The 26,892-nt window shown below is 44.1% G+C and overlaps 1 protein-coding gene across 7 annotated transcripts in view; it reads right to left on the bottom strand.

Moving 5' to 3' along the window:
- Window positions 1-26,892, bottom strand: part of SDCCAG8 (SHH signaling and ciliogenesis regulator SDCCAG8) — a 246,073-nt gene that overhangs the window by 20,827 nt on the left and 198,354 nt on the right. The window contains exon 16 of one of the 7 annotated variants that reach the window (XM_074385417.1): window positions 923-25,370. The exons of the other annotated variants lie outside the window; for them this stretch is intronic. Within the exon in view, the coding sequence (XP_074241518.1) occupies window positions 25,361-25,370 (10 nt within the window). The 3' untranslated portion in view covers window positions 923-25,360. Of the gene's footprint in view, window positions 1-922; window positions 25,371-26,892 lie in introns of those variants that run through there. 7 annotated transcript variants of the gene reach the window in all.

Genomic DNA, 26,892 nt, shown 5'->3' with positions numbered 1-26,892 from the left:
TTGCATCATCCCAGACCATAACAGTTTGAGGACCACACTCTGGAAACCACACTTTGAGCCACACTGATCTCATCCACACACTGGCATTGGCATGAAGGATACAAAAATAGGAGGCCTGAAGCTCGGAAGACGAGAGGAGGAAACAAGTTGGTGGTGGGCTCCCACTGCCACAGCGGCCCCTGGTGAATCTCCAGTGAATGCGGCCATGGCCAAGGGGACACTTTGAGCTCTTTAAGCTGCAGCACTGCTGCCTCCAGTAAAACCCTAAAGCCTCTGACAATACCACCGAGACTCTTCACAGACCAACTTTTTAAAACAGTGCTTCTACCAAAAAGGAGGCAGGGCTTCATGTGAAGGCAATTAGATCTGTTGTATCGCTACCTTGTAACCTTCTAAAGTACAAGTGTTGTAAGTGCTTTAAGTGCTCAGCCTTACTAACCAAGGCTGAGTTTGTAATACCTTTGGAGGACTGGACCTGAATAAAGGATCCTGACACCATGAAATGACAGTGACAGGAGTTGACGCGTCAAGAATCTTAGACTTAGAAGAACCTAGAAGACCATCTGCCGAAGCATGAGTTATCTTACTCAGCTTTGTCTTGAGCAAGAACAGAGTCACGGTGAGGATAGCCTCACTGCGCAAAGGAAACGGGACAGAGGAATGGAAATTGCTGAAGATCAGAATCTTTGCAGAGTAGTAGCCACACTGCATATAGCTTGAGGCCACATGGAAGCACCAGCAGGAAAATCCACACTGCCGCAGACCGTACCCTACCTCACCCTAGAGCCGTCCTTAAAAACTGGTTTCTGTGGAAGTAATGTCACATTTATAAAAAATTACAATAATATTACAGATAATACCAACATACCCTTTATTCAAATTCACCTATTGTAATAATTCTGCCCCATCTGATTTTGATTTGTTATACTCTCCTGCCTTTGTGTGTGTGTGTGTGTGTGTGTGTGTGTGTGTGTGTACGTACAGAACCAGTTGAGAGTAAGCTGCATGCACCATTGCCCTTTTATCTTTATCTATATCTAAGGATAAAGATATTTTCTTACAGAACCACAGAATATTACCAACTATGGTAAATTTCACATTGATCTAATAGCTTCCTCTAACCTACCAAATTGGATTCTAATCTTGTCGACTGGCCCAATAGTGTTCCTTTCTTCCCGCCCCAGAAAAGATCCTTCACACTTAGTTGTCATGTCTCTGTTTAGACTTCTTTAACCTGGAATGATTACAGACCAGTTTCATTTTGTTGAATGCTATTTGCAATTAAATTACCAGTAGTCTTAAAGGAAGACATGGCGCTATCGGACGCATGGAGGTCCAGCTCAGTTGCCATCCTGGGTCTGGGGGCACACTGCTGTGGTTTCAGGAAGTTTCTGTTTGAATGAGGTCTTCCTGGTGCTCCCATAGACTAAAACCCTCCTGGAGTGGTCCCAGAGTATGTCGAGTTCCACAGTGGGGTGAGGTCTCCTCAGTTTCCTTCATATTTAACCATTCTTGGGACAGCGAAACTGACCGCAGAGGAGTGATGGAATAAGAGTGGGCCCACGGCAGCTAAGTAACCAGATTCAATCACTACAGCGAACTTATTGGCACACATCTTAATTAGGTTTTAATGCAAGTAATTTGATAACAACTCCTGGCCATCCACTACAGAACTGTCAATGCTGAAAGCTTTTTATTTAGCTCCTCTTCTGTCTAAACCAAGGCAGCCTCCCCGCTGACCCTTGTCAAAGAACCCCATCTGCTGGTTGCCACGGTAACTGAAGGCGACCAATTGAGCTGAACAGAGTGACTCAGAAATAAAATCTGCAGCCAAAGGAATTCTGCAAAGAGCAATAAATCATTTAGTAAAAGGGGTCCTCCACAGAGTGATGAGTGTTGGGATAATATGATGGCATAACTCTTCCAGCTAGAGGGTCCATGACAGGTCCGAGTGATTAGACCTGCTGGAGGTTCATTTGGTTTCTACTGGGCTCCAGCAGCAGACGGGATGAGCCTGCCCAGCTGTGTGCCACTGTGGGGAAGAGGAATAAGCAGAGTCCAGTTTTAATATTTGGGCTGCAAAATTTTGATTTTTAATGAGTGTCAAGAGAACCAGTCTAGACTTCCAACACTCCTTTCTCTGTTTTTCAAAAGTAGCACTTGTTCTGTGAATGCCCCACTGTAGCCCAAAAACCACCTTGAGCTTGAGGAAGGTGACAAAGAACAAATACCAAGATGGCTTTGGAATATGCCAGTTTAGCACCATCTCTCGATCAACTTTTAGGAGTTCCAACCAGAAACCCTCTATGTGCACAAGCCTTGCGTCCTTGTGAAAGCAGGGGAGAGCCTGGGATTCAACTCAGAAGGCCCAGAGGACCTCCCAGGATGGTCTGAGAGTGGCCAAGGGCTTTGCCTCTCCACAAGACTGGGTTACTGTTGCTTATAGAGCACAATACACATCCTTCCTACAGGAAGATTTCCTGAGTAAGTGGCACCAGAGGGAAGGGGGAGCAGAGGCCTTCCTGGGAGCTGCTCCTGGTGACAGTGCACAGTGGCCCCTCACGGCACAGGCCATGGGTCCCAGTCACGGCCCCGCTCCTGGTGAGCACCTGCTGGTAGATGAGGAAACCCCTGCGGGCAACAGAAAGACTCCGGCCCTCAGACATGCTAAATCATCCAGACAGCGTTCACTGCTATATGCCAGTGTCTTGGCTGAGCTGGGAGAAGCAAGGCTTAGTGGCAGGAGAAGCAACTGCCCTGATAGCAAAGGACGATGGGAGAGGGGCTGCAGGACAGAGCTTAGGGCCTGTACCTGTCTGGAGGTGGCCTGCCCTGCCAGCTCCTCTCCTCCCAGGCGAATGCCACCTTCTACAGAGGTGCATTGGCAGGATCCAGGCATTCTCCCAAACCCTGACCCGCATGGCAATGGGGTACCCGATTACTAAGTCATCCCTAGAGATAATTTTCTGCTTCAAAAAGAGCAACTGCTAAACAGAAGGTACATTTTCCCCCCATTCTAAATGCTGCCAGCAAAATGCTTCAGTCTCGGAGTTTAGCGAAATTCTGTTAACGGAGTTAGGAGCGGCTGTGCGGGCTAAGGACGAGCCTCCTCCCGTACTCAGCCAGTCCGGGGAGCGCATCTCGCCCAGCGCTCCACGGCCACGCTCCTGTCCCGCGAGCTCCCAGCCCACGCCGGGGCAGCGGCGCTTCTGCAGGTGGAGCAGACCGCAGGGCTCCACGTGCGCCTCCCGCACGCCAGCACCTGCTCTCCGGCCACCGCGGAGCGCTCCGGGCAGGAGACGCCCCTCTCCCTCGCTGGCCGGGGTGGCCTCGGCAGCCAGCTCCCAGCGCCGCCGGGCGCTGCCGGGTCCTCTCCGCCTCCCGCCCACCCCGACCTCCCGGCGGCTGCTTCCTCTCTGCATACTAGGCCCGGCTCGGCCGAGCCCCGCAGCCCCGCGAGAGGCCGGGAGCGCGCACCTGGAAGGCAGCCGGCCCGGGGCTGGGGGAGGCTGGGTGCGGAGCATCTGGCTCAGGCGACCCGGCGGGGGCTCGCAGGGCCTCTGGACTTTGGCAGAAGGAGAGGATTAAACCGAGATGGCGGTTGAGAGGAGGAGATGGGTGAAAGCTTCATTAACTCCATGCTCATGTCTCAAGTTCTTTCCCCTGAGAAGCAATGAGTAAAAAGGCTGATTTCCCCGCGACGGGAAAGGTGCTGCGTGATGACATTGGCTTTTCTTATAATTCCTTATTTGTAAACAGATGAATCATTGTTTGTCAATGATCATGGAGGACTCAAATTTTAGTAAATAGGAAAAAAAGAATCTTGGCTAACAGGCCAAAGAAATATTGCCGCCCATTTAAATTTCTATGTTAGTGATTAAGCTTCTCACGTGACTTAATTGAAACTGGCAAGGATCTGAAGAACTCAAAGAAGTGAACATAAAAAGGTCCTGGGCATGACAGTATTCCCCCCTCAGCTCTCCTCCAATAACCAAACTCACTTTTAAGACCAATCCTAAAACGTGCCATAAAAAACGGGGCTTCCTGATTCCATAAAAATATTTTCAGTAAGTACTGCTTTATGACAGTTGTTCATACTTGAATTCCTTTTCCTTCTTTACAAAGTTACCATTTAGTTTCACTTCTGAGCCCTACTTCCAGTTCTTTGTCTCTGCTCAATCTCCCGCTTTCTCCTCCGTATTTCAATTCCGAGACACTCTTGAACTTTTGCACACGCTGCCAGTTTGAGCCTGCACAGAATAATCAGTATATTAATTCCACTCGGAGACAGTGAGATTTTTCTAACACAATCTGCCCAACCTGAACTCTTTCCTTCAGAAACACTTCGCCTTTAAAAAGAAACTTCCCAGCATGAACCTCATAAGAAGCGACATGTAACAGACAGTGCATGTGGCGCTGGGCATGCAGCTCAGAATTAAAAGAGAATTTTTTACTTTGTTTCTTCAGTGCCATGTGCATAATGTACATGTGGATGAAACTGACATCAGACATTTAAAGCAAAAAGGGGTGGGGGGAGGGGGATGTGATGGTGGCGGGAAAGAGAGAGAAAATATGTTGATAAAAACAGTAACTTCTGTTAATCTACATTTTTCAGTCACTGTCTTAATTAAGAATGATGGAAAATATGTTGCAGTTTAATTGCATTGTTTCAAGAAATTCTAAGGCTGACAAATTTGGGACCATGTACACTTGGAAGGTAAAAAGGATTAAAGTGGTGATTTCTTCCAATTGGTGGATAACAATCAAAATTATGCTTTCTACAGACACCCCCCCCACCCCCGCACAGATCCTAAACTCGGAAGACAAAGTAAGAATATCCTAGCACTTAACATGTTCAGCATGAAATGAGCTCTGAAAAATTTTAAAAGTGTTTAAAAACCTGTGTATATGAGATAAATTTTAAATACAAAGACTTCACACAGGAGAAACAGTACTTTATCTGAAATTTCTGGTTGACATTTATGCTTGCAGAAAATATTTATGAAGGAATTTGGTAACAATCTTCAAACGATTTTCAGATGACCTTGTTTAAGACGGTAAAAGTTGTTTGCCGGAGTCAGTTTGAAGACACCTGGGATTTCTACACTCATGCCCTTTTCTCCTACTGGAGTTCGGTCATACATTCTCCAGGTTTCATTTCTTTTTTTGAGGAAGCCTTTGCACTGATCCACAGCAAATCAATTAGGATGTATTTTCATTGCTTGAAGAGCCTTTGAGGGAAGCTGCAACAAAAGTGACAGCTTCCTATTTCCCACAGTTGACCGTGGATAACTCATTTCTAACCCGGACACTGCATTTCTTACTTGCTCCCATTTTTGGGTTCCTGGGCAGCTGGGGTCATTGCCTGTGAGAAAGGAGGAAGTGATTCAGGGAACGCGGTGCCCTCTGCTCCCATGGCATGGAGCACAAACCACAGACTGACCTCTTTCTCCAGCCCTGGACTTAGAAACAAACAAAAGCACCCATCAGGTACTGACCAGCTACTCTCAGGGACTCAAACTCATGACTTAATTCGAACTGGTTTGATGATTTAGTCAGATAAATGGAAGGTTTCTTTGAATTAATTAGCCATTTTATCTTCCATCAAGCACAATGTATGATACACCTGGAGCCTCAGGCTTTGTTATCCATCCCAGGGAAGAGGCTGACCTAACAATTTTAGCAGCCAAAGACGCTGCACTGCGTGTGCAGTGCCCCTAAAACATCAGCAAAACAAGATCTGTTCGCCCTAAAAGGCAGCAGAAATGTCCAAAGAGCTTTCCTAAGAGAACAGTCACCAGGTCTATTCTAGCTGCGAAGTCTCACTGCTTATTCTGCCTCCAGCCGCCCAAAATAAGAATGGCCTGAGAACCTGACCACAGCTGAAATACTGCCCATGTGATACCAGTCTCATAGTGTTTCAATTCTTCAATTTACAGTATATTAATACAGTATTCAAATTATGTGTTAGTGAGTAGAATCCTGAGGTCTCAAATTGCTGAGTAAATGGTACATGTGACCTAACAGTCCAATGCTTTTGCTAGTATGAAAATAGAGTGATTTTTTTTTTTAAGGCCGCACATGAGGTCCAAAATAATGATAGTACAAATTTCTCATGTGCTCCACACCTGGGACCACATAAAACTCTCAGTTAAATCATTAAGAAATGAAAGATTTTCCATCTCCTGAGGTTTCTGGGAATTCTGATGGGTGGATACACCCTCCCTTCACCCCGAACCCCCAATAGCAGGGCAGCCTCCCCGGAAAAGGCATTTGTCAAGAGGCGCCAAAGTCTGGCCTGCGCCTGGACCCCCTGTGAGGGCCGAGGAAGAGGACACAGAACAGGACGGGCATTAATTACCAGATTAGGCAGAGAGTAGAGTTCAGGCAGACACAGAGACAGGCAGAACCCACAAGCGTAATAAGTTGAAAAGTTCCTAGTCAAGTCTTAGAGTTCAAAGAACATTAAATGAAGAATACGTAATACTGGGGGAGAGAAGGGAAGCGGCACCCGCCCGAGGGCCAATTGCCTCTCCAGCCGCGGCAAGCCTGTTCCTGGGCTCTCAGGACCATTTGTTCCATTACACAATCTCCTGAAGCCATTTAGAGAGAGCTCAAACAACTGCCTGTACCAACACGACACATGGCTTCCCATCCCGACTCTTTGCTAATCCAGACGCTCCAACCATCTTTCCTTAAGATGCCATATGGTTGGCAGAAGCCTGTAGATCTAGCAGCACATCTGCTTGTACGTTTCTTCTTCCCTCCATCCCCCCAACACAAGAGGGATAGAAGGCAGAACGAGGGGAAGCGTGCTTATATACCTCTGCCTATACGGATATTTCTTCTTAAGCACTCCAGCAACAACGAAAAAACTGCAAAAGAGATGACCAGGAATTATTCAGGGCTCAATCATTTTTAACTAGAGAACACAATTTTTTTTTCTTTTTTTGCTTGTGGATGCTATAAAAGAAGATCACCAAAACAAAGAAAGGGTGGACAGTCTCCTTCCTCCCAAGGATGGTGGCTTTAAAATCACTTCAGAGCTCTCTCCCTCTGGGAATCCTTGTGATGTTTTCTTGCCACAGGAGGGGGACAACACCCTTGCCTGAATCTATTTCTTTTCTTTTTGGTCAAGGAAGACAGACAAGCTGAGAAACTAGCAGATACCCAGAGCCTGCTTTGTTAGCAAGCACAGCACGGCTGTATGCTAATGAGTCGGCACCGACACAGGGCTTTTTTGGTATGATGAGCAAAGATTGTTGACACCGTCGAAATCCTGGCTCTCCTGGCCTGTGAGTGCACGGGCTGCCTCCTTGGAAGCCAGCCCCCAGTGAGACAGGCTGCAAAAAAAAAAAAAAAAAAATCTACTCTCCTAATGACTGAAATCTGGCCATTTGTAACTTAGAGCAGTTGGGAAAAGTGGGGGCAGTAGAAAAATATTCCATCAGGCCAGTGATCAGAAACACACAGGTGAAAAGTATGGGTTTCTTCTGAACTAGAAGTGAAACCTGGCAAGCACACGTGAGTGATGAAGGCCAGGATGCTGGCTTTAGGGGCGAAAACCCAAAAGGTAGAGTGAGGGGGGTTCTGAGGGCCCCGCCCTGTCAGGGGCAGCTGCGGCACTGGCTCCACATCTGGGCAGAAGGCCCTGCACACCCAGGCCACCTCCTGGGTGGCATCATCTCAGTCACAGGTGACTGATCTCCCTGCAAATCTGTTTAGACCTCGTGTTGGTTAACCAGACATGGTTTTTCACGTGTGCGGATATAGGATCCAGCGAAAAAGCAAAACAAATATTCTATTGTTGCTAGACATTTTGTGTGTGTGTATCAAGGCAGAGTGGAAGGGGAAGTGACATGTTTTGAGTATGTTGCACGTTATCTGAAATACCCCTTTCCTTGCCCGGAAACTCTGAGAGATGGGCATTATCATTCCCGTTTAATAGATGAGGAGACTGAGGCTTAGAAGATTAAACACACACACACACATACACACTTTGGCAAAGCCCTGTAGCTAGGAAGGGCCCATACTGAAAAGCCGAGGCCTCTCTCCCTGCAATACACTAGGTTCCAGATGCACACAGGCGCACGTCGGCAGATACATTACCTCATGAATATGCCCAGGGTCCAATATGCCAATCTGAGCAGATCAGTTAGCTGGTGAGCAATAAGCTAGTTATCATTAGTATGCAGGCAGGGGCATCAAATTGTAAATTCAGTTTACTTGTAATCCACAATATGAATGAAAATTCATGTAACTGAAATGTAAAAACATGAGGAGTGACTGAAAAGGCATTGAAAATTATAATAAAAATCAGAATTTATCCATTCAAAAAAGTATGCCCTTCAAATTATTCACCTTGAGGACAGACAGCATGTGTATTTCAACCACACGGTCATAGCCTAGGACTCTGCTGACATGTTCTTTTATTTGGAACTGCCTTCATAGCCAAGGGCTTAGTGGCACAAACATCTTCTGTAGGTAGCTACATAATAAATTTGTGAGTGAGTATATATTAAGTATGTTTCATCAAAATAATACATTTTAACAAAAAAAGCATGCAGCGGATGCTATACTACTCAAAAATGACACATCAGCCTAAACTAGATAATATGAGCCCAGTTCAACCATTAATAAAGTCAACAAACTATTATTAGCAATTCTCAAGGTTATTATCATTGATATGTGGCTGTGTAGAAGGATGAATTTGCATTTAAAATAAAACAGATCTAGGCTGAAATCTGAGCATGATCCTAAGCAAATCCTTGTAAGCCTGTTTCTTCACTGGCTATATAAAATATTGCTAAGTCCCTCACAGGATTGTTGTGAGAATTAGAGAGTACACAAGGTGACTGACACTCAGTAGATCCTCAGTAAATAAATACACAATCATTATTATTTTCCTAGAGTGCTTCAGAGTGCTTTTCACATACATTAGCTCAGTAAACTCCGAAGCCCAGCTCTGTTACATAGGAAGTATTCCTTCAATCTAATGAGTGAGGTGACTGAGATTCAACAATAAAAATAACAAAAGCAATAAATAATATGTACTGAGCCCTTTCTATGTGCAGTTACTGTGTTAAATGCTTTTTCAGCCATTTTATTTTTATTAATTTTTTTTAGAGACAGGGTCTCCCTCTGTCACGCAGGCTGGAGTGTACTGGGGTGAATACAGCTCACTGTAGCCTCAAACTCCTGGGCTCAAGTGATCCTCCCACCTTGGTCTCCCAAAGCACTGGGTTTACAGGTATGAGCCATTGCATCTGGCCCCATTTTAAAATCTTATCATAAGGCTGGCACGGTGGCTCATACCTGTAAACCCAACACTGTGGGAGGCTGAGGTGGGTGGATCACCTGAGGTCAGCAGTTCAAGACCAGCCTGACCTATATGGAGAAACCCCATTTCTACTAAAAATACAAAAATTAGCCAGGCGTGGTGATGTGCACCTGTAGTCCCAGCTACTTGTGAGGCTGAGGCAGGAGAATTGCTTGAACCTGGGAGGCGGAGATTACAATGAGCCAAGACTGCACCACTGCACTCCAGCCTGGGCGACAGAACAAGACTGTCTGAAAAAAAAAAAAAAATCGTAACATCAACCCTCTGAAGAAGGTATTGATAATATTATATGATCCTCATTTTATGGACAGGGTAACTGAGGCTAAGAGATGCTACAATATCTTGCCTAAGTTCACACGATTAGTAAGTGGTAAAGCTGGAAGACAATCCCAGGTCTGTCTTCTAAACTCATTATCATAGCAATGGCTGTAAAATCCTGTGCCCTTTGGTCCATACAACATTGTCCTTGGGTGGAACTCACCTAAAGCTACTGGGCATTGACAAGGAAGTTTTGTGGCACAAAAATCCTTGTCCTTACCACATTGCTGCGTAAACTCTACAGAGTCCACAGTTCAATCATCCTATGTATGTTGACACACATTCATACATGTGTTATGAACGCTGGGTGCTCCCTACAGCATAGTTAAAAACAAAGGCAGTGTTCTTTGTAAGATGGCAGGACATGATATATGCATGTCAATACTTCACACACAAATATAAACCAGCAAAGCTGTCATTATATATGTGGAATCTGATTTAACATCACTAAAATTGTCAGAAGTTTCTTATCAAGAGAATAGTCTTTCAGTAAAAATGAACTATCCAGAGAAGGCTCCCAAATCAAAATTATTTGCCAGGGATGCTAGAACATTTGGAGGTTGCTGATCAGATGCTGACATGAAGAAACGTAAACGGGTGGAACTGAAATCTGGATTTGTGGTGCACATATGTGCTCAGCCAGACACCTCTCTCCGGATATAGCCGCTGGGCTTCCCTTGTGAACTCTCCTCTTGTTTCTGCTGAGAGAGACAAGGATGCTGTCATCTCAGGGGGGTCTCTCTCCCATTCTCCTCACTCCCTCACTGTGTCTCCTATCTGATTGCAGCTGGACTGATTGCCGTAAGCCAAGTGTCTCTCACTGGTTCTCACCTCTGGTACTGCAGCCTCCACACTCCTGATTCCACTGCTGACTTCAATCCAGTTTAAAGTGGAACAGGGAACAGGATTTAAAATAGAAAAACAGGCCGGGCATGGTGGCTCACGCCTGTAATCCCAGCACTTTGGGAGTCTGAGGTGGGCGGATCACCTGAGGTCGGGAGATCGAGACCAGCCTGCCCAACATGGAGAAACTCCGTCTCTACTAAAAATACAAAAAAATTAGCTAGGCGTGGTGGTGCATGCCTGTAATCCCAGCTACCTGGGAGGCTGAGGCCGGAGAATCGCTTGAACCCGGGAAGGGGAGGTTGCAGTGAGCCAAGATTGCGCCATTGCACTCCAGCCTGGGCAACAAGAGTGAAACTTCGTCTCAAAAAATAAAATAAAATAAAATAGACAAACAATTGAAAGCCTTTGCTATCCCTCCAACACTTCCAGATTCATAAATCTTGGATCACATAATCAGTCAATGGTCAACAGCAGTGTCCAAGAGGGTCCGGGCACAATAGGTTGTGAACGGAGATGTGTGACTTAGAAGTTAGTGTGGTTTAGGCACATGGTGCCCCACAGCTTTCCAACTTTAAGGGACTAAATCATGAAGGCATCTAGAAAGGATTCTGGAATGTGGCATTAGGAAGTGGCACGCCTGTCCCTCAACAGTGGAGACCTGCATATTAACTGTTCCACTGAAAGTGAGACTTGATTCCCCAGTGACAGACACCATCAATTATTTGCCTTTCATTAACTTAATAGGCTGGAATAGTCCTGGATTTTACCACAAAAACAGAAATTTTTAATTCTAACTTTGCTAACAGTATAGGCGGAATGAACTTTCCCTGCCGTCCGGACCTGAATGCCTTTCCCTAGTCAGCTTGTCTACTCTGAATGGAGCTGTGTAACATCTCCTGCCCCGGCATAATACACTCTGACTTCCTACTACTGGCTGTATCCTATGTGGGCACTTCAAACAACTGCCCTAGCTCACATTTGTTGAGTACTTACTACGTGCCTGCACCGTCGCTAACATTTCTGTGCAGTGACTCATTCAGTCCTTGAACGAAGCCTGTGACATGAGTAACGCAACGGTTATAATTTTACAGATGAAGAAGTTTAGGCCCATGTTAAGTAGCCTGCCCCAGAATCGCACAGGACAGAAATAGTAGAGACAGGATCTGAACTTAAACTGTCTGGGTTCAGAACATACACTTTACTCTTCTCTCCAGTGAATCTCAGAGGCATTAAGTAGAAAAGGGTATGAGGCCCATCCTGCCAGCCATGGGAATCTGTGACATTCATCCTCTCTGGGCCTGAATTTCTTCAAAGTAAAATTTAACATAAACAATACTTCTACCTATGTTGCAAGGTTGTTAGAAGATCAACTATATCAAATAAATCAAATATTGACAGATACCAAATGCCAGTTCTCACCATCTTCATCAGAGCCTCATAAACTACCGTCCTTTGGGTGTTAACTGGGGCCCCCAAAATGGAAAACCAAAGTCCTTGGCTTTGGCAGTTAAATACAGGAGCAAAGACTTGCTCATACTGCACTGGTATTTCAATGCTTTTACCAAAATGGTCTCAGACGAATTGAATAAGTAATGAAGTTAGCCAGCCCCACTAAGATAGAGAGTGACAGTCTGACCTAGAATAGGGTTTGGAAAGACCAGTGGTATCTTCTCCTCAGAAAGCCCTGAAGTCATGCTGGGCGTCTGCCCGTGGTACATCAGGATATTGAAAATAATACCAGACAACAGACTGGACACAGTGAACATGATGAAAAGGCAGATGAGATTATACATAAAAAAGAAATGCTGCCTTTCTGTTAGAGACAGAAAAAAAAATTGTTAATACAAATGAACAGCTGTTTGGGAAGAAAACATTATTTCCCAAACCCAGACAAAGCTCTATTTATTACATTTCAGAGACATTTAAATTATAGTGTCTGAAAAACGATCCTAACATGGGTATCTGTGACACCTAAATTAATCTGAAAATCTGAAAGGTTAAGCCGAAACAGAGGCTGTGTGAAGGACTGACATAGAGAAAGTTCTTTTCTCTGAAAGGATGAGGTGAATAAATCCTTTGCATGGCATAACTGGATGAGCACTAAGTTTCAGGACTGAACTTTCTGAATCGCCAACAGAATAGTACATTCACAATTTATTCAAAGATGTTAATGTATGCTATTCCAAAATTCTAAATGCAAAATTCACTACTTCCATTGGCCTGGTGATACTCCTGTGTTCACACTGATTCTCCTGGCCCTCTACTGCCTCTAGCTCTAGGCTGGTCTCAGGTGCTCCACAGAAGGCCTGGTCACGCCTCTGTGCCCACAGTGCCAGGCCAGGGCTGTCATGGGAGGTGTTGGGCACGGCAGCCACCGAGGTAGGCCTGGGTGTGAATTTGTTCTGACCAGTCCTGACCCTCACTAAAGAGACCATGACTCACCCATGCCTTTCCCTTGGGCCAGCATGCACCCAGCCATCTCTAGGCATTTCTAGAGAGTAAACTGTCACACTTTAGTACAAAATCCTGGCTAAGGAGAAAGAAAACCGTATTTGGTTGGCCCTAGGAAAAGTGAAACAACGATCAGATGATCACACTGGGAGTCACTGCTATAGCCCAGGGCAGACGTGATGCTGTATCTCCGTCCAGTCAATTCAACTAAAATGCAGACTTTACATGCAAAAACAACATAGAGCAGAATCCCCAAGTCTGTAATCACCTGCGACATGTACTGATGCTTTCAATCTAGGTTTCCTCACGAGGGGACGCAAGGACCTGAATGCCAGTGGTCACCCCGCAGGGTCTGGCTCACCCGAAGCAAGCACGCTTGCCTGCCTGCCTTTTTCCTTCATTGCCTCGTTTATTGCTCTGCCTTACCTCCTACACACCTCACAGGGTGTTGTACAGCTTAGTTAGTTTTCGAAGGCTTGCAATTTTTCTGATGAAAGGTGTTATGGTGTTATGTAAATACACAGTATTATTTTGTCTTTATTCCAGCAATACTGGTTTGAAATAGTTCAGTGTGTGTAAATATGTGTAATAATGTGTATTAATTTATTTTTTTTAGCAATTCCTTGGCATCCCAGTTAACGAAATGGCAGCAACCTTACCTGCCTGATGAAATATTAAGTATAGTCTCAGAAAACTATGAATTGGTCTTTGTTCCTTTTAAATCAAATGCTAGCTATCTTAGTCTGCTGAGCACCTGTAATCATCTGCTTGAATTCTATACAGAATTACTAAGTTGTGACCTCCCATGAATAGAACAGAGGTATACGCAAAGGTTAAGGTTTATAACATAGCAACTAGCCCATCCCAGAGGATGGGAACAAGTGTATAAGCTCCCCCAAAACAATTCACGCAACTGGAAAACCTAAGCATACAACATTCAGAAAGAGCAGCACCAACACCACCACGTGCTCCAAACTGTGATTTACAGAAATAAATACCACTTTTAGGACCAGGTGTCAAACAGGGCCATGTTAATATTGACAGCCACTTTTGTTCCCCGCTAGGAATACCATTTCACCGTACCATGTTAACAATTTTGGGGTCAAGAGGGCCTGAGCACAGCAACCCAGCATTCTACACGGGCCTCTGAATGAAGGGTTACTTTCAGCCTTCTCTCTAGCCAATGACACTGACCTTGCTGACTCTCATGGGAACGCTGAGAGTTCACATATACCCCTTGGATGGGTATTTCCAAGAGATTTCATTATTTAAACGGTCTAAGTGGGCATGTGCCCTATCAGCAGAATGATGTCACTATCCTCCCTATCAGAGCTGCTGGAGTACCACCTATGCCAACAGAGTCGAAGGCACAGGCTCTGGACTTATCATAAAGTCCAGAGCTAACGTTCAAGCGCATCAGGGAGCTGACATTTGGGTGCAGGAGGCAGGAGCCATGTGTGCAGCACAGAAGGAGGAACAGGTCAGCATGAGGAGACCGGGAGGGGCTCTGCAGAGTGACGACAAATGTCAGTGGACTTCTAAAAAACCTCAAGAAACAAATCACACGGTGGAGTTAATGAGTAACATTGCCATAGATAAAATTTTTGTCACATATATTATTTTTTCCCTCCCAAGATAAAAATCTGCCTTTGGACCCATGATGTGAGTGGATTGTGCTGTACCAGGCATTATAGGAAGCGACTTCTGTCAGGCTGGTCGTGGGGCTGGAGAGCCACAGGAGCAGTCCCACTGGCTGGCTGGGCAGTCAGGAGGTCCAGCAAGGCACAGAACCATGTGCTGACACTCAGGATGACAGAACTGTCATCCAGAAGTCACGTGCTTCTTCTCATTTTTGGTCTTAAGTCTAGAATGGTTTTCTGAAGTACGCAATCCAAAGAAACACGAGAAGAGAAGGGGCCTTATTCTCCTCTGCATACACTGCATCTCCCGAGGCATCAATGTCACTCTGCAGAGCCCCTCCTGGTCTCATGCTGACCTGTTCCTTCTTCTGTGCTCCGCACATGGCTCTTACCACAGTGCACTGTGACTGTCTGCCTCCTGCACTCAAATGTTAGCTCTCTGAGAGGCAGGACTGAATCCTGCTGGCACCCACAGCACCCAGCACAGTGTCCAACACACGCAGGTGTTGAATGAAAGAATTTTTTAAGAACAGCATCAGTGGACCTGACTGGGTTTGGAAATCACCTATTGGCCTGAGATCAGATGTCCTTACAGGGTAAGGGTAAAGATTTACTTATCTTTTGAAATCGATGGCTTCCAAAGAATCACTGACAAAACCATTTCCACGTTTGGTTGAAGTAGAGAGTTGGTTGCATGTGTGGCAGTCATCTACTTTTTTTGCCTTCCAAGGAGACTAGGCTTTTTTTTTTTTTTTTTTCCAAAAGAAAACTAGATGAGAGAATGCAAACGCCTTGGTGCAGAAAAGGCCCTGGGGACTTTCTAGGTAAACAATTTCGTTGGCAGCAGCTGAGGACCCAAGAGCGCCATGATTTTGCTAAAGCTGTTTAAATGCAATGCAGACATGGAGGCTCGCCTCTTCTGGCTGTACGAAAGGTAGGAATTTTAAGGTAATGTAAAAAAATACAACATGAAGTTATTCTACTCTTCCTGCATTTGTTTTTGCTCAACAAATATTTTTCTGAGCACCTACAATGTCTTCTCTACTGGGTACTGGGATACAGGGGAGAACAAGACAGCCAAGATTTCACTCCAGAGAGGATGTGTCGTTGTTAGCAAGATCACATTTGTGAGAAGGATGTGTGCACGACAGCGTTAGGAGGGACACCACCCTGGTCACTATCCTTACCTTCACAGCCACACAGCCCCTTACCTAAAAAGAGGCTGCTTTCCGTCATGTCTTCATATGCATGAGATGATTTTGCTGTCATCTGTTTATTGAGGGTTATTTTTAGAGACAGGGATGATAGGAATGAGAGCTCACCACTCCACATGTTCCTCCTCTTCTAGTTCACGCATCCCAGCTCGTGCAGTTGCGTGAGCCAGGTGACCGAGTTCTGGAAAGTGGGGAAGGGCGGAAAGCAGTGGGCTCGGCCCTCGGCCCGGCCCCTTCGCCTTTGCTACACTGATGCAGGGTTGAGAAGTGGGGCCGAGAAGTTAAGGCAAAGAAATCTTAAAGAACCAATGGGGTAAGATCCATGTTTCACTTACCTGAAGTCCCAGTACCTCTTATGAGCGCTGACCACAGCGGCTACCAAAAGATATTAGGTATTGGCGCTTCCCCTCAAAAAGGTCGTGACCCATTTTGGCCTCGCAAAGACCTTTGCACATGGGAAGAAGCAGTGAATGTGTGTGGAAGGGCTGTGGGCCGGTGGACGTGAATCTTAGCATCTAGAAGAGGAATTCATTCGAGAAAACATCTCCCTTGACTGTGAGGCATTATAGAGTATTGATTTTTTAAATTGTACCATGGTACATTTAGATGCACCAATAGTCCAGAAATAAGGAGTGGGATGACAGTGAAACAGACTGCCTCAGGGGTAACAGAGGTTCCAATGAAACAAACTTCAGAACTCAGCAGAATGGTCATGTAGCTCGACTCTGGCTGGCTGTGCCAAGGAAGAGAAAACACCTCTCATCAGTGGACAGTTTTTGAAGATGAAGAAAATGGACTTCTGAGACCTCTGGAAGACTCTGAAAGTCATGCCACAGACACAGTTACAAGGAACTGATAACTCCTCAAAACCATGCTGCAGGATTAAAGCAAAGACTTCAGATGCCACTCTCCCAACACAGAATTCACGGGGACCTCAAGGCCAGTGACACCTTTCAGAGCACAGACTGGAATGGTCAGAGTGACCCAATGTACTTTCCCTTTGATCAACCTTATATTTGACGGCATTTTAGTAAATTATCCATGTAGTTGTATTTTGACAGCTCTCTTTACAGCAGTAAAACAAAATGTGTGCATCGCAAATGGCAAAGATTCAAATTTCAGCTATGTTTATCCAAAATAGCACTGAACTGCTTCTGTACTTACGCTATACTGCCTACAGCTTTACGGAAGGGAAGACAGATGGGATGAATTTAGCAGGCAAACAGCTGTGGCTCGAAGAAGAGACAAGCAAAAGTTTTGCTATCAGGCTTCATTACGTATCAAGGTACCAGTAAAATGCGTATCCGTAAGGCAGCCAAAAAAGTGTTTTTCATTTGACTAGTGATAATTACCTTTTCTCAACAGCTGACAATGTTCTAAGTAGCATTAAACAGGTATAATAATTAAGCAGTAAGATACAAGTGTCAGTGCCTTGCTGGGAACTGTGGGTTCCTTTAGATGTTCCGGGAGGCACAGGCTGAGGCCATGGACCTCCAGCAGCTGAGAAAGGGAAGCAGCCTAACACGCTGCTGTCAGGAGTGCCACCGACAGGAAAGAGGAGAAGGAGCTACAGAAGGAGGAGGGAAGCTGGGACTTACTGGTGTGACCATGACATTACTGAAACAAAGTTAAGACAATGCCCATCTCCAGAATTTCCATCTCTTTCTAATAATAAACATGCATCAGTCACACTTCGCTCTAGTCAGCCAGGGTGGCTCGACCTAGAGCTTGTGAAAATAGAAAACGGGGCTTTTTCCCCCCGAATCATCTTTATCCATGTTAAAATCTCCAATCGGATGTTCTCCAAGACGGACCTGCTTCAACTTTCTGCGAACAGGAAATGTCCAGTTTTGACATGGCTGGCATGGTGATAGTCACGTTGTGAGCTGAGTAGATTGGGAGTGACTGTTCCCTGCCAGCACCAGTTCCATTCCTGCAGGTGGCCTCAGGGAAAGCTGACAAACACGCCACCAGAGTCCTCTTGTAGATCCTCCAGAGAAAGCAGTGCTGGCTACACACACTTTGTGTTTAAAATAAGAAATCATCCATTTTGTGAAAAATATTGTGCCTCTTTGCCTCAGGACAGGCTTCTGTATCAGGTGACCAAAGAATAATTCAATGCATGAGCATTCTTAACACCTGATGAATTGTTCTAATAAATAGATTCTTTACAAATCTAATGTATGTCACGCTGGTGAATAACATCATGTTCCACTCAGATCAATAACATTAATATTGCCATGGTAACAGAAGGGAGAAAGGCAGAGAAAGCCTTAAAGAACAAACAAAATAAGACCTATATGCAATAATCCCTTGAGTGACAGTGACATTTGGTAGTACAAATTTTCCTAAACAGCTTGGAATTACCACATCACCATTTATTACCATTGAGTGGTGATTTTTAAAAAAGCGTTAGCATACTCAAAAGTGCAAACTGATTAGAAACTTACTAGCTTCTTGAGGCCTGGGCAAGAGGACTACTTGAGGCCAGGAGTTCAAGACCAGCCTTGGGCAACGTAGTGAGCCCTCATTACTAGAAAAAATAAAAACAGCTGAGTATATTGGTATGCCTGTAGTCCCAGCTACTCAAGAGGCTGAAGTGGGAGGACTGCTTCAGCTCCGGAGTTAAGGCTGCAGTGAGCTATGACTGTACCACTGCACTCCAGCCTGGGCAGCAGAGTAAGACCCTGCCTCTTAAAAAACAAAACCTTACTCGCTTTCTAAATGTTTTAGTATCGCCTTCTATGACCACTCTTTCAAAAGGTTGTGTCTTCTTTCATTTTATGTACAGTTATTTCCACCCCCATTCCCCAAGCCTTTCTGCAGGACTCCTCCAGCCTTCAGTGACTAGTTTCTGGCCACACCTGCTGAACCTCTGGCCTCCTCCATCTTACTTGAAAGCCTCACGTTGGCCACTGATCTCCCAGGTTCAGCAGGACCAGCTTCTCTTTAGAGGCAGAAAGATACGATGGTATTTTAGTGAGAGCACAAGCTCAGAGTCAGGCAAACCTATTTAAATCCTAGCTTCCCCTCTTACGGACTGTGCAACTATGCCCACAGTTCCTTCCTCCAAGCCTCCACTTCCTCAAACATAATTTGAATACGCCTTGAAAGACGACTGTAAAGTACCTACAGTAAGATCCCAGTGAACTGTCAGTAACGAGGGATTACCTTTTTCATCATGGGAGGGAAAGGCTTCACTGAATGTCCTTGCTGCCACTCTTTTATTTTGAATTATTGCTGCTCTTCTTTTTCTTCTCACTCTCCCTAATCTGCCTCAAATTTAAGGTAACAAAAACATGTTTGAAACTGGTGATATTTTACTATCTCCACCACATTTTTCTCCATCTATCAGAACATAAGAAATTTCCCACATAGAGGATATTCATGCAATAGCTTAAGGCATGTATCTTGGGACTCAATTCAGAAACTGATCAGATGTCTCTTGTAGGAAAACGGTGGCAGTTTAGTGGCAGGAATGCTGTTCAGAGAGCACCAAGAAAGGGACTATAAAACAACGTGATATCTCACTGGAATCACAGGAAGAGCTTCTACAAATTTTCACTATTATGGGAGCTAAAATATTGCTAAGATTCTTCACATCAGCATCCCTTCTTCACAGATTTGGCAGCAACATGGCCCAAGTTTAAGTTTGGCATCTGTCACTTAGTAACTGTGTGACCTTCAGCCAGTTAGTGAACCTCACCGTTCCTCAGTTTCTTCATTGGTAAAATGGGGATATTGCTAGTACTCACTTTATATGCTCGTTATGAAAATTCAATGGTCAGCAGGTAAGCGCTTAGAAGAGTAGCTGGTACATAGCAAGCACTCTCTAAAGTTAGCTGCTGCTCTAACAGTGATAAGAACTACAATGATTATTATATATTTATATCTTACATAATTATCTATTACATAACAATTGGTATCACAAGGGGTGTCAGGAAATTTTTATACGGTGGGAAGAAGTGTAACTCAACATTCAGTGCTGTCAAACTGTGGAAATTAGGGAATTAAGGAAAAGGCCAGGAACCAAGAATCCTGGAAGCACAAAATGAGAGCAGGGCCAGGGTCCCAGGCCCGGGAGGCTAAAGGGATGATTATGTTTCTTACAGCAAAAACCTTAAGATTCTGTGTGCTGAACAGTCAGGTGTCTTCATGAGAACACTCCCAAAATTAATAACTCATTCTGACCCACAAGAAAGTCAAGATGGGATAGAACTGTATCTTGTGTCTCCTGAGCCTTCATTTGGGATGGGTCCTGAAGGTTCCATACCAGGACACCTGACAATTATATTTCTGACAGAGAGTGATGCCTTGCATATTACAGCTAAATTTTAAAATTTGTTTAGAAAAGAGAAGAAAATGCATATTAACTGACTAGCAGCAATGCCGTCTCACAGTAAGTCAATAAATTCCCTGTCTCCTGTTTTCCTCATATTGTAAATGGTAATAACCACCCTTGATAACCAGTTAACAGAGGGATTGGAGAGTGCCAGCTAAAATCCACAAAGCACACTTGAGGTTGCAGTTATGTAAACACAGACATGATCTCTCTTTCAAGAATCCATTTTGAGTGACTTAAATCAATGTCTTAAGGACAAAAGCTTTATAAAATGCATGAAAAATTGGACTTAGATACTATACTTTGAAATCAACCATCAGCATTACAAATGTCATGTATGCACAGACTGTTACCAGCAGAGTTCAGAAGTAAATACACTGCGTTTGAAAAACTAATTCTCAATGCATGATGCCAGTCAATAATGGGAAGCCCCTGCAAATACAGAAACTGACAGGCCAAGCAAAGCGAATACATTTTTACTTGAAAGGTGAATTCTTTCTGTATATTACCTATAGGGCTCCTATACATCATTTAACATATTCAGTTCTGATCAACCAGTTTAAACAGAAAGAATGATGCTTTGGATCTAAAACCAATTATTAAACAATGTGGACATTTACATGAATTATTTTTGGTTTTGTGATAATTTTCATTGCCAATATGACACTGGGAATGAAACTTCTTTTATGGCTTCAGGATCAACAGAATAGACACATGCTATTCTGAATATGAATATTTATAAGATTTTTCCATAAAGAAAACATACGAAATAATCAATAAATTAAGTTTTTACAAAATAACTTGACCGAAAGAGAACAGCAGAGCTGTCGATCACTCCCAGAGCGTCGGGGTCTCTAGCACGCATGAGAAATACCTACGGTTGTTCCGCCAGTTTCCGTTTCGGAAGTTTATCACTGTATTCTGTGACAATCTGCTCCCCTAGAATTTGGAATTTGAATAAAACAGATTTGGTTGCTTTTTCCTCAGATGAATGCACAAAGACCCTTAAAAAACAAATGTTCTTTAAAAGTGTGATGCCTGTATTTAACATTTATTAAAGATATAGCATCTACCAAAAGATTTTCAAGCTGAACTCTAGGCCTTCTGTCCCAATTCTACAACAGAAAGCTAAATATGATCAGAATGCAAGGTCCAGCAAAAGCACAATAAGAATGAAGAGATAAAGATGGAAGATTGCCCCCCAAATAAAATAAAAACCAATCCCTTACCCCTCTACCCAAACCAAGCAAATCACTCTCCCTCTACTCGCTTTTTAAATGTTGGGAATGACCCACTTTAACCTAGGCATACTGGTATAAAAATAAAAGTGAAAAGATTAGCTTTATGTATTTACATGAAAATAAAATAGGCACAGTTAACTGCTCACTCTAATTTCTCTTATTGTGTTTTTCTCTAAGCAGAGTCTCCCATACGTGCTTACTATTACATTCAGAGGCATGCATTTTTTTAAAATACTATTTACTCTGTCACTACATCTCCAAATTTGTCATCTGACTATATTTGTGCAGCTTCGTTACACTAATCCCTAGAAGTATCCCACGTCATTTAGCTTTTGATAACCTGAACAGCCCAGTGACCTTGGGTCATCTGCATGACCCAAACCAGCCACGGAATTAATCAGTGAATTTTCCCTAGCAGCCAGGGCGGGATCAAGGATGAGAGCAGAACTGGATAACTCTTCTCAGACCTAATTATGTCAGGCTTTCCTGTTCAGTAAACCAAAACAGGAGAGAAGACTGAGGGGCAAGGCTTTCCACAAAGAGAAATTCTGCCTGCTCCTGGTTCCTGCGATGAGTAAGGAGTTGGAAGATCCAGAAAAGTAGGATGGTGGGGACTAGACTGACTGGGTCCGTCCTCCGAGCTCCCACAGGTCCCCAGCACAGTGTCAGCCCACGCCAGCAGTCCTCGCCCCTGGAACATGCATCCCTTCGGTCCAGAGGCCATTCAGACCCGCTTGCTTGTTTCCTTTCAGAGGCCACAACAATATTTGGCCAAATGAGAGGCTGCTAATTTCTTGAGTAACGTCATCAAATGTTCTTTGCACTTGAAATGTGGCACACACAGAGGGTTCTAATAAACTGAATCACATTTATATGCATTACAAGAGGAACTTACTACAAAGAATTATGTTGCTAAGTGAAGAATGACTACTTCACTATGCCATTTTGTAAATCTGGATTTAATATGTTGGGCTTGCTTTAAGTGAGATACTGCCAACAGCTTGGCTATCAAGCTGAATTTGGAGTAAGACATTTTGAATTAGGGTCATTTATTAAATTTCAGAGCCTCTGGTCTCAGTATGATCAAGTGTGGTCAAGAGAGATAGAAGTAGCTGGGTGCGATGGCTCACACCTGTAATCCCTGCATTTTGGGAGGCCAAGGCAGGTGGATTACTGGAGGTCAGGAGTTCGAGACCAGCCTGGCCAACACAGTGAAACCCCAACTCTACTAAAAATCTAAAAATTATCCAGGCATGATGGCTGACACCTGTAATCCCGGCTACTCAGGAGGCTGAGGCAGGAGAACTGCTTGAACACAGGAGGTGGAGGTTGCAGCGAGCTGAGATCGCACCACTACATTGTAGCCCGGAAGACGGTGAGAACCTGTCTCAAAAAATAAAAATAAAAATAAAAATAGATGGAAGTAAAGCAATTAATGTTTAGCAACTGGCCTACTTTTTCATGTTAGGGCAAAATAAAACTTCAAAATTCCCTAGGAATTATTTTGTTAAAGCTTTCGAAAGTTTTCATTTCTTCATTCTGAAATAGATTCCCTCCTTTCAAAATTATACTTTTCTTTTAAAATGTGCCCTAGATTTTCCTTGTCTTATGAACTCCGGCATTTTAAATCTAAGTAGTGTGTATAATTTTAAAATTAATATTGATTTTGGTTATTGAAAACAAATGAACAGTTATAAAATTATGTGATGATGGATTCTATTCATTTTATCAAGCAGATTATTTCCACCATATCTAGGAAGATTTTTCTGATTACTCCAGACGCCTGGCACAGTGGATAGCATGTTTGTTATGTTGACTGAAATCCTGCCCAGGTAAATGGCCCGCTCTTCCAAAGTGCTGTCGTGTTTCCTAACCAAGATAACAGGGACAAATAGAAGACAGTAGAGGTTATAGAAAGAGCAAGGCTTTGGCTATCTCACTTGTGGAAGAATTGAACTTCTCCAACTCTCGTTTTGCTCCTCTGGAGAACACGATTATTATTATTAACAAGAACATGTGAGATGACACATACTTAGCTGGAGCCAAATTCACATTAGCCAGTCAAAAACTGCATCCTCTCCCTGACTCATACCCATTCCAACATGCCCAAATGGGTACAATGTAGACTGTGGGGCACTGGGGCAATGGGGTGAGGAAAGGAGAAATGCTTTCAGAGGAGACGCATCACCTCCCACAGCTCCAAGAGAACAAAACGTGAGTGAACCAGGCCTCTCTGCCCGGCTGACTGGGTGTGAGTCCTGGGAACAGGAAACTCCGATTTTAGTTCCATGGAAATCAGTTCCCAGATGCTCTGCTTGGCCTCTGTGTCTCAGTATCGCAGTTTCAAAGGAAGACAATACTAATAATTCATCTTGCACAGTGTATATGAAAAGAAGTATCTATTTCATGTTTTAAAGGTCATTGAATATATAACAGCTAGATAGTTAAAGCAAAATACCATATTCATCAGTGAAATAGAAAAGTTTAGCAGCATTCATCTGTTCTCATTTTAAATTTACCACAGTATGTAAATGAGAGGATTTAAAAAAGCATCAGGCAAAAATCTGAGCTAGGTGCGAATGAAAAGCACAATCAGAAGCAAATTTGTGACTGCTTGAAGTGTAAGAGTTTGCCAAATGGGATGGTACTTAGATTTTACTACTAATCTGAGTTTATGTAAAGGCAATAGAAAGATCCCAATTATTGTTATATACCCAGAGTAGGGATTTGCTGCTAAACTGCTGGAGAATATCGGTCTCAGGTTGGCTTTTGTAAACATCTTATTTTATGTGCTGAAATTATCACAGGAATACCACACACAAAGCTGAACTTTAAACATGCAGTCCCAGTATTATATATATAGTCTGAAGAAAATAAACCAAATAAAATTTGGATGGGTGGCTGAATTACCTGATTTTAAAAATATTTTGCTATAGTTGAGAGAATCTATTCAGCCAGGAACAGCAGTTATTCTACCAACTTAACATTTCAAAATACGATTAATGGCAAAATGAGATAACCTGATCATTCTTAACAGGATTTTCTTACATCCAGAACATTCACACTATATCAGAAATGTACAGAGGCGGGTTTGTGATTCACACTCTTGGAGAGCTCAGTGGGCCAATATGTTACATTGAGACATCAGCCTACTATTTAAACAACACCCTGTCTGGTTTCTATGGAACGAACTACCTTCAAAAACAAAATGAACCATATTAAATGAAGCCAAGGGAAAGTCAAACTTGGGAGTGCTGCCATGGCCTCTAATCCGAGTCAGGAGTCCTGGACTTTCACGTTGCACTGACCCTGCAGGGCTGGGCCCCAAGCCCACCAAGAATGTCATTTAGAGTCAGAAGGGGCTCCAGCAACTGCAGAGTGCAGCCTGTGGGACAGGGAGACAGACACCTGAGTGCCAATTGAAACCTGCTCCAAATTTTGCGATCCCCGGTCTGAATTCCCAGAGTCCTTTTGATGACTTCCTGCACCCTTAAATAACATAATGAGATCTAATCAACTTCGGAAAAGGAGAGTCATAAGATAAATGTATCTTCCACCTCATAATGTCCAGTCATTCAGAACACTACGCTTTGTGAGTGCCTGCTATGTTCCAGGTGCTGTTCTAAGGCAGCAGGAAATCAGTGATGAACAAGAGATGGACAAAGCCCTTGCCTCCTGGCGCTCACTCTCAAGAAGGAAAACGGGCAGGGTGAGAACAGTCACTCAGCTCTTCAACGTTCCGAGAGGCTGCTAAGGATCAGACCTAGACCCTCGCCCAGCACAACAGAAGCCCTTGCAGAATAACTGGATCCGCTTCTCAGAAAAGAAATGAGTAAACGTGAAGTTTTACATACATTTTCTGAAGGTTCACAGCCCATCGACGCATTTCAGTGTAAGAATCTGATCGCAAGCTGGCCGCGGTTGTTCACACCTGTCATCCAGCACTTGGGGAAGATGAGACAGGAGGATCACTTGAGCCTAGGGCAAAACCTAGAGTTCAAAACCAACCTGGGCAACTCAGTGGGACCCCATTTCCTTAAAAAAAAAAAAAGCCAGGTATGATAGTGCACATTTATAGTCGCAACTACTCAAAAAGCTGAGGGAGGAGGATCCCTTGAGGCCAGGAGTTCGAGGCTGTAGTAAGCTGTGATTGCACCACTGCATTCCAGCTTGGGTAGCAGAGCCAGATACTATCTCAAAAAAAAAAAATGGTTTATAGCATAATGAACCAAAGAAACAGAGGAGGGAGGAGGAAGGGTCTGAGAGCCAGGGGGAAAACATGATTTAAAAAAAGGATCATCTCTGGGGCAGGGAGAAGTCAAAAAGGCACACTGGAGAAAGAGACAAGGGTTTGCTAGGGGAGCTTTCCTAGAAAACAAGAGCCCTCGACTGAGCCTGTTTTTTACTGTTTGCATTTCCTTTTATACAATTAAGACATGCTTAGTGCAGAAAACAGAAATGGTCAGAAAGTGCAGTAGAAGAGGGCACACCAGTAATCCCAGAGAGCACTGATGTATTCCTTTCTGGTGTGTGGCCTATCGTCTCCATGTGTGTGCACATGGACACGCATGAGCACACAAGCACAGGTGTAACAAGGTGTGGGTGTGTGGGTGTGACAGAGTTTTCACTTTCGTCCCCCAGGCTGGAGTGCAGTGATGTGTTCTGTGCTCACTGCAACCTCCATCTCCTGGGTTCAAGAAATTCTCCAGCTTCAGCCTCCCAAGTAGCTAAGATTATAAGTGTGTACCACCACACCCAGCTAATTTTGTATTTTTAGTAGAGACGGGGTTTCACCATGTTGGCCAGGCTGGTCTTGAATTCCTGACCTCAGGTGATCTGCCCACCTCGGCCTCTCAAAGTGCTGGGATTACAGGTGTGAGCCATCATGCCTGGCCTGATGGAAGGGTTTTTTAATTGTGGGTCATGGCCCTTTAGTGGGTCACAAAATTAGTTTAGCAGGCCACAATCAACTTTTTATTTTATTTTAGTTTTTGAGACAAGGTCTGGCTCTAATGCCCAGGCTGGAGTACAGTGGTATGATCTCGGCCCACTGCAACCTCTGCCTCCTAGGCTCAAACAATCCTCCTACCTCAGCCTCCTAAGTAGTTGGGATTACAGGCACACACCACCACACCTGGCTGATTTTTGTATTGCTTTTTTTGTAGATATGGGGTTTCGCTATGCTGTGCAGGCTGGTCTTGAACTTGTGAGCTCAAGTGAGCTCCCCATCTTGTGCTGGGATTCCAGGCGAGAGCCATCGGGACTGGCCTACACTTTCCTTTAGTACATATATGTAATTATCTGTCTGTATGTGTGTATAACACGTGCTTACTCAAGATGCAGGCTACTCTGAATAAGTACATTTAAAGCAAGTGTTGTGGCAGAATTGGATGGTTCTGCATAACAGAAGAGGGGAAGGAATTTTGGGCTCCTAGGAATATGAGAACGCAAAGAATTAGAAAGTTATAGGGGAGGCCAGGTGCGGTGGCTCAAGCCTGTA

Source organism: Saimiri boliviensis, chromosome 14 (assembly GCF_048565385.1).
Source record: "Saimiri boliviensis isolate mSaiBol1 chromosome 14, mSaiBol1.pri, whole genome shotgun sequence".
In the NCBI taxonomy this organism is placed as follows: domain Eukaryota; kingdom Metazoa; phylum Chordata; class Mammalia; order Primates; family Cebidae; genus Saimiri; species Saimiri boliviensis.
The sequence above is the reverse complement of the archived record's forward strand: the minus strand, read 5'-3'. Positions and strand labels throughout refer to the sequence as shown.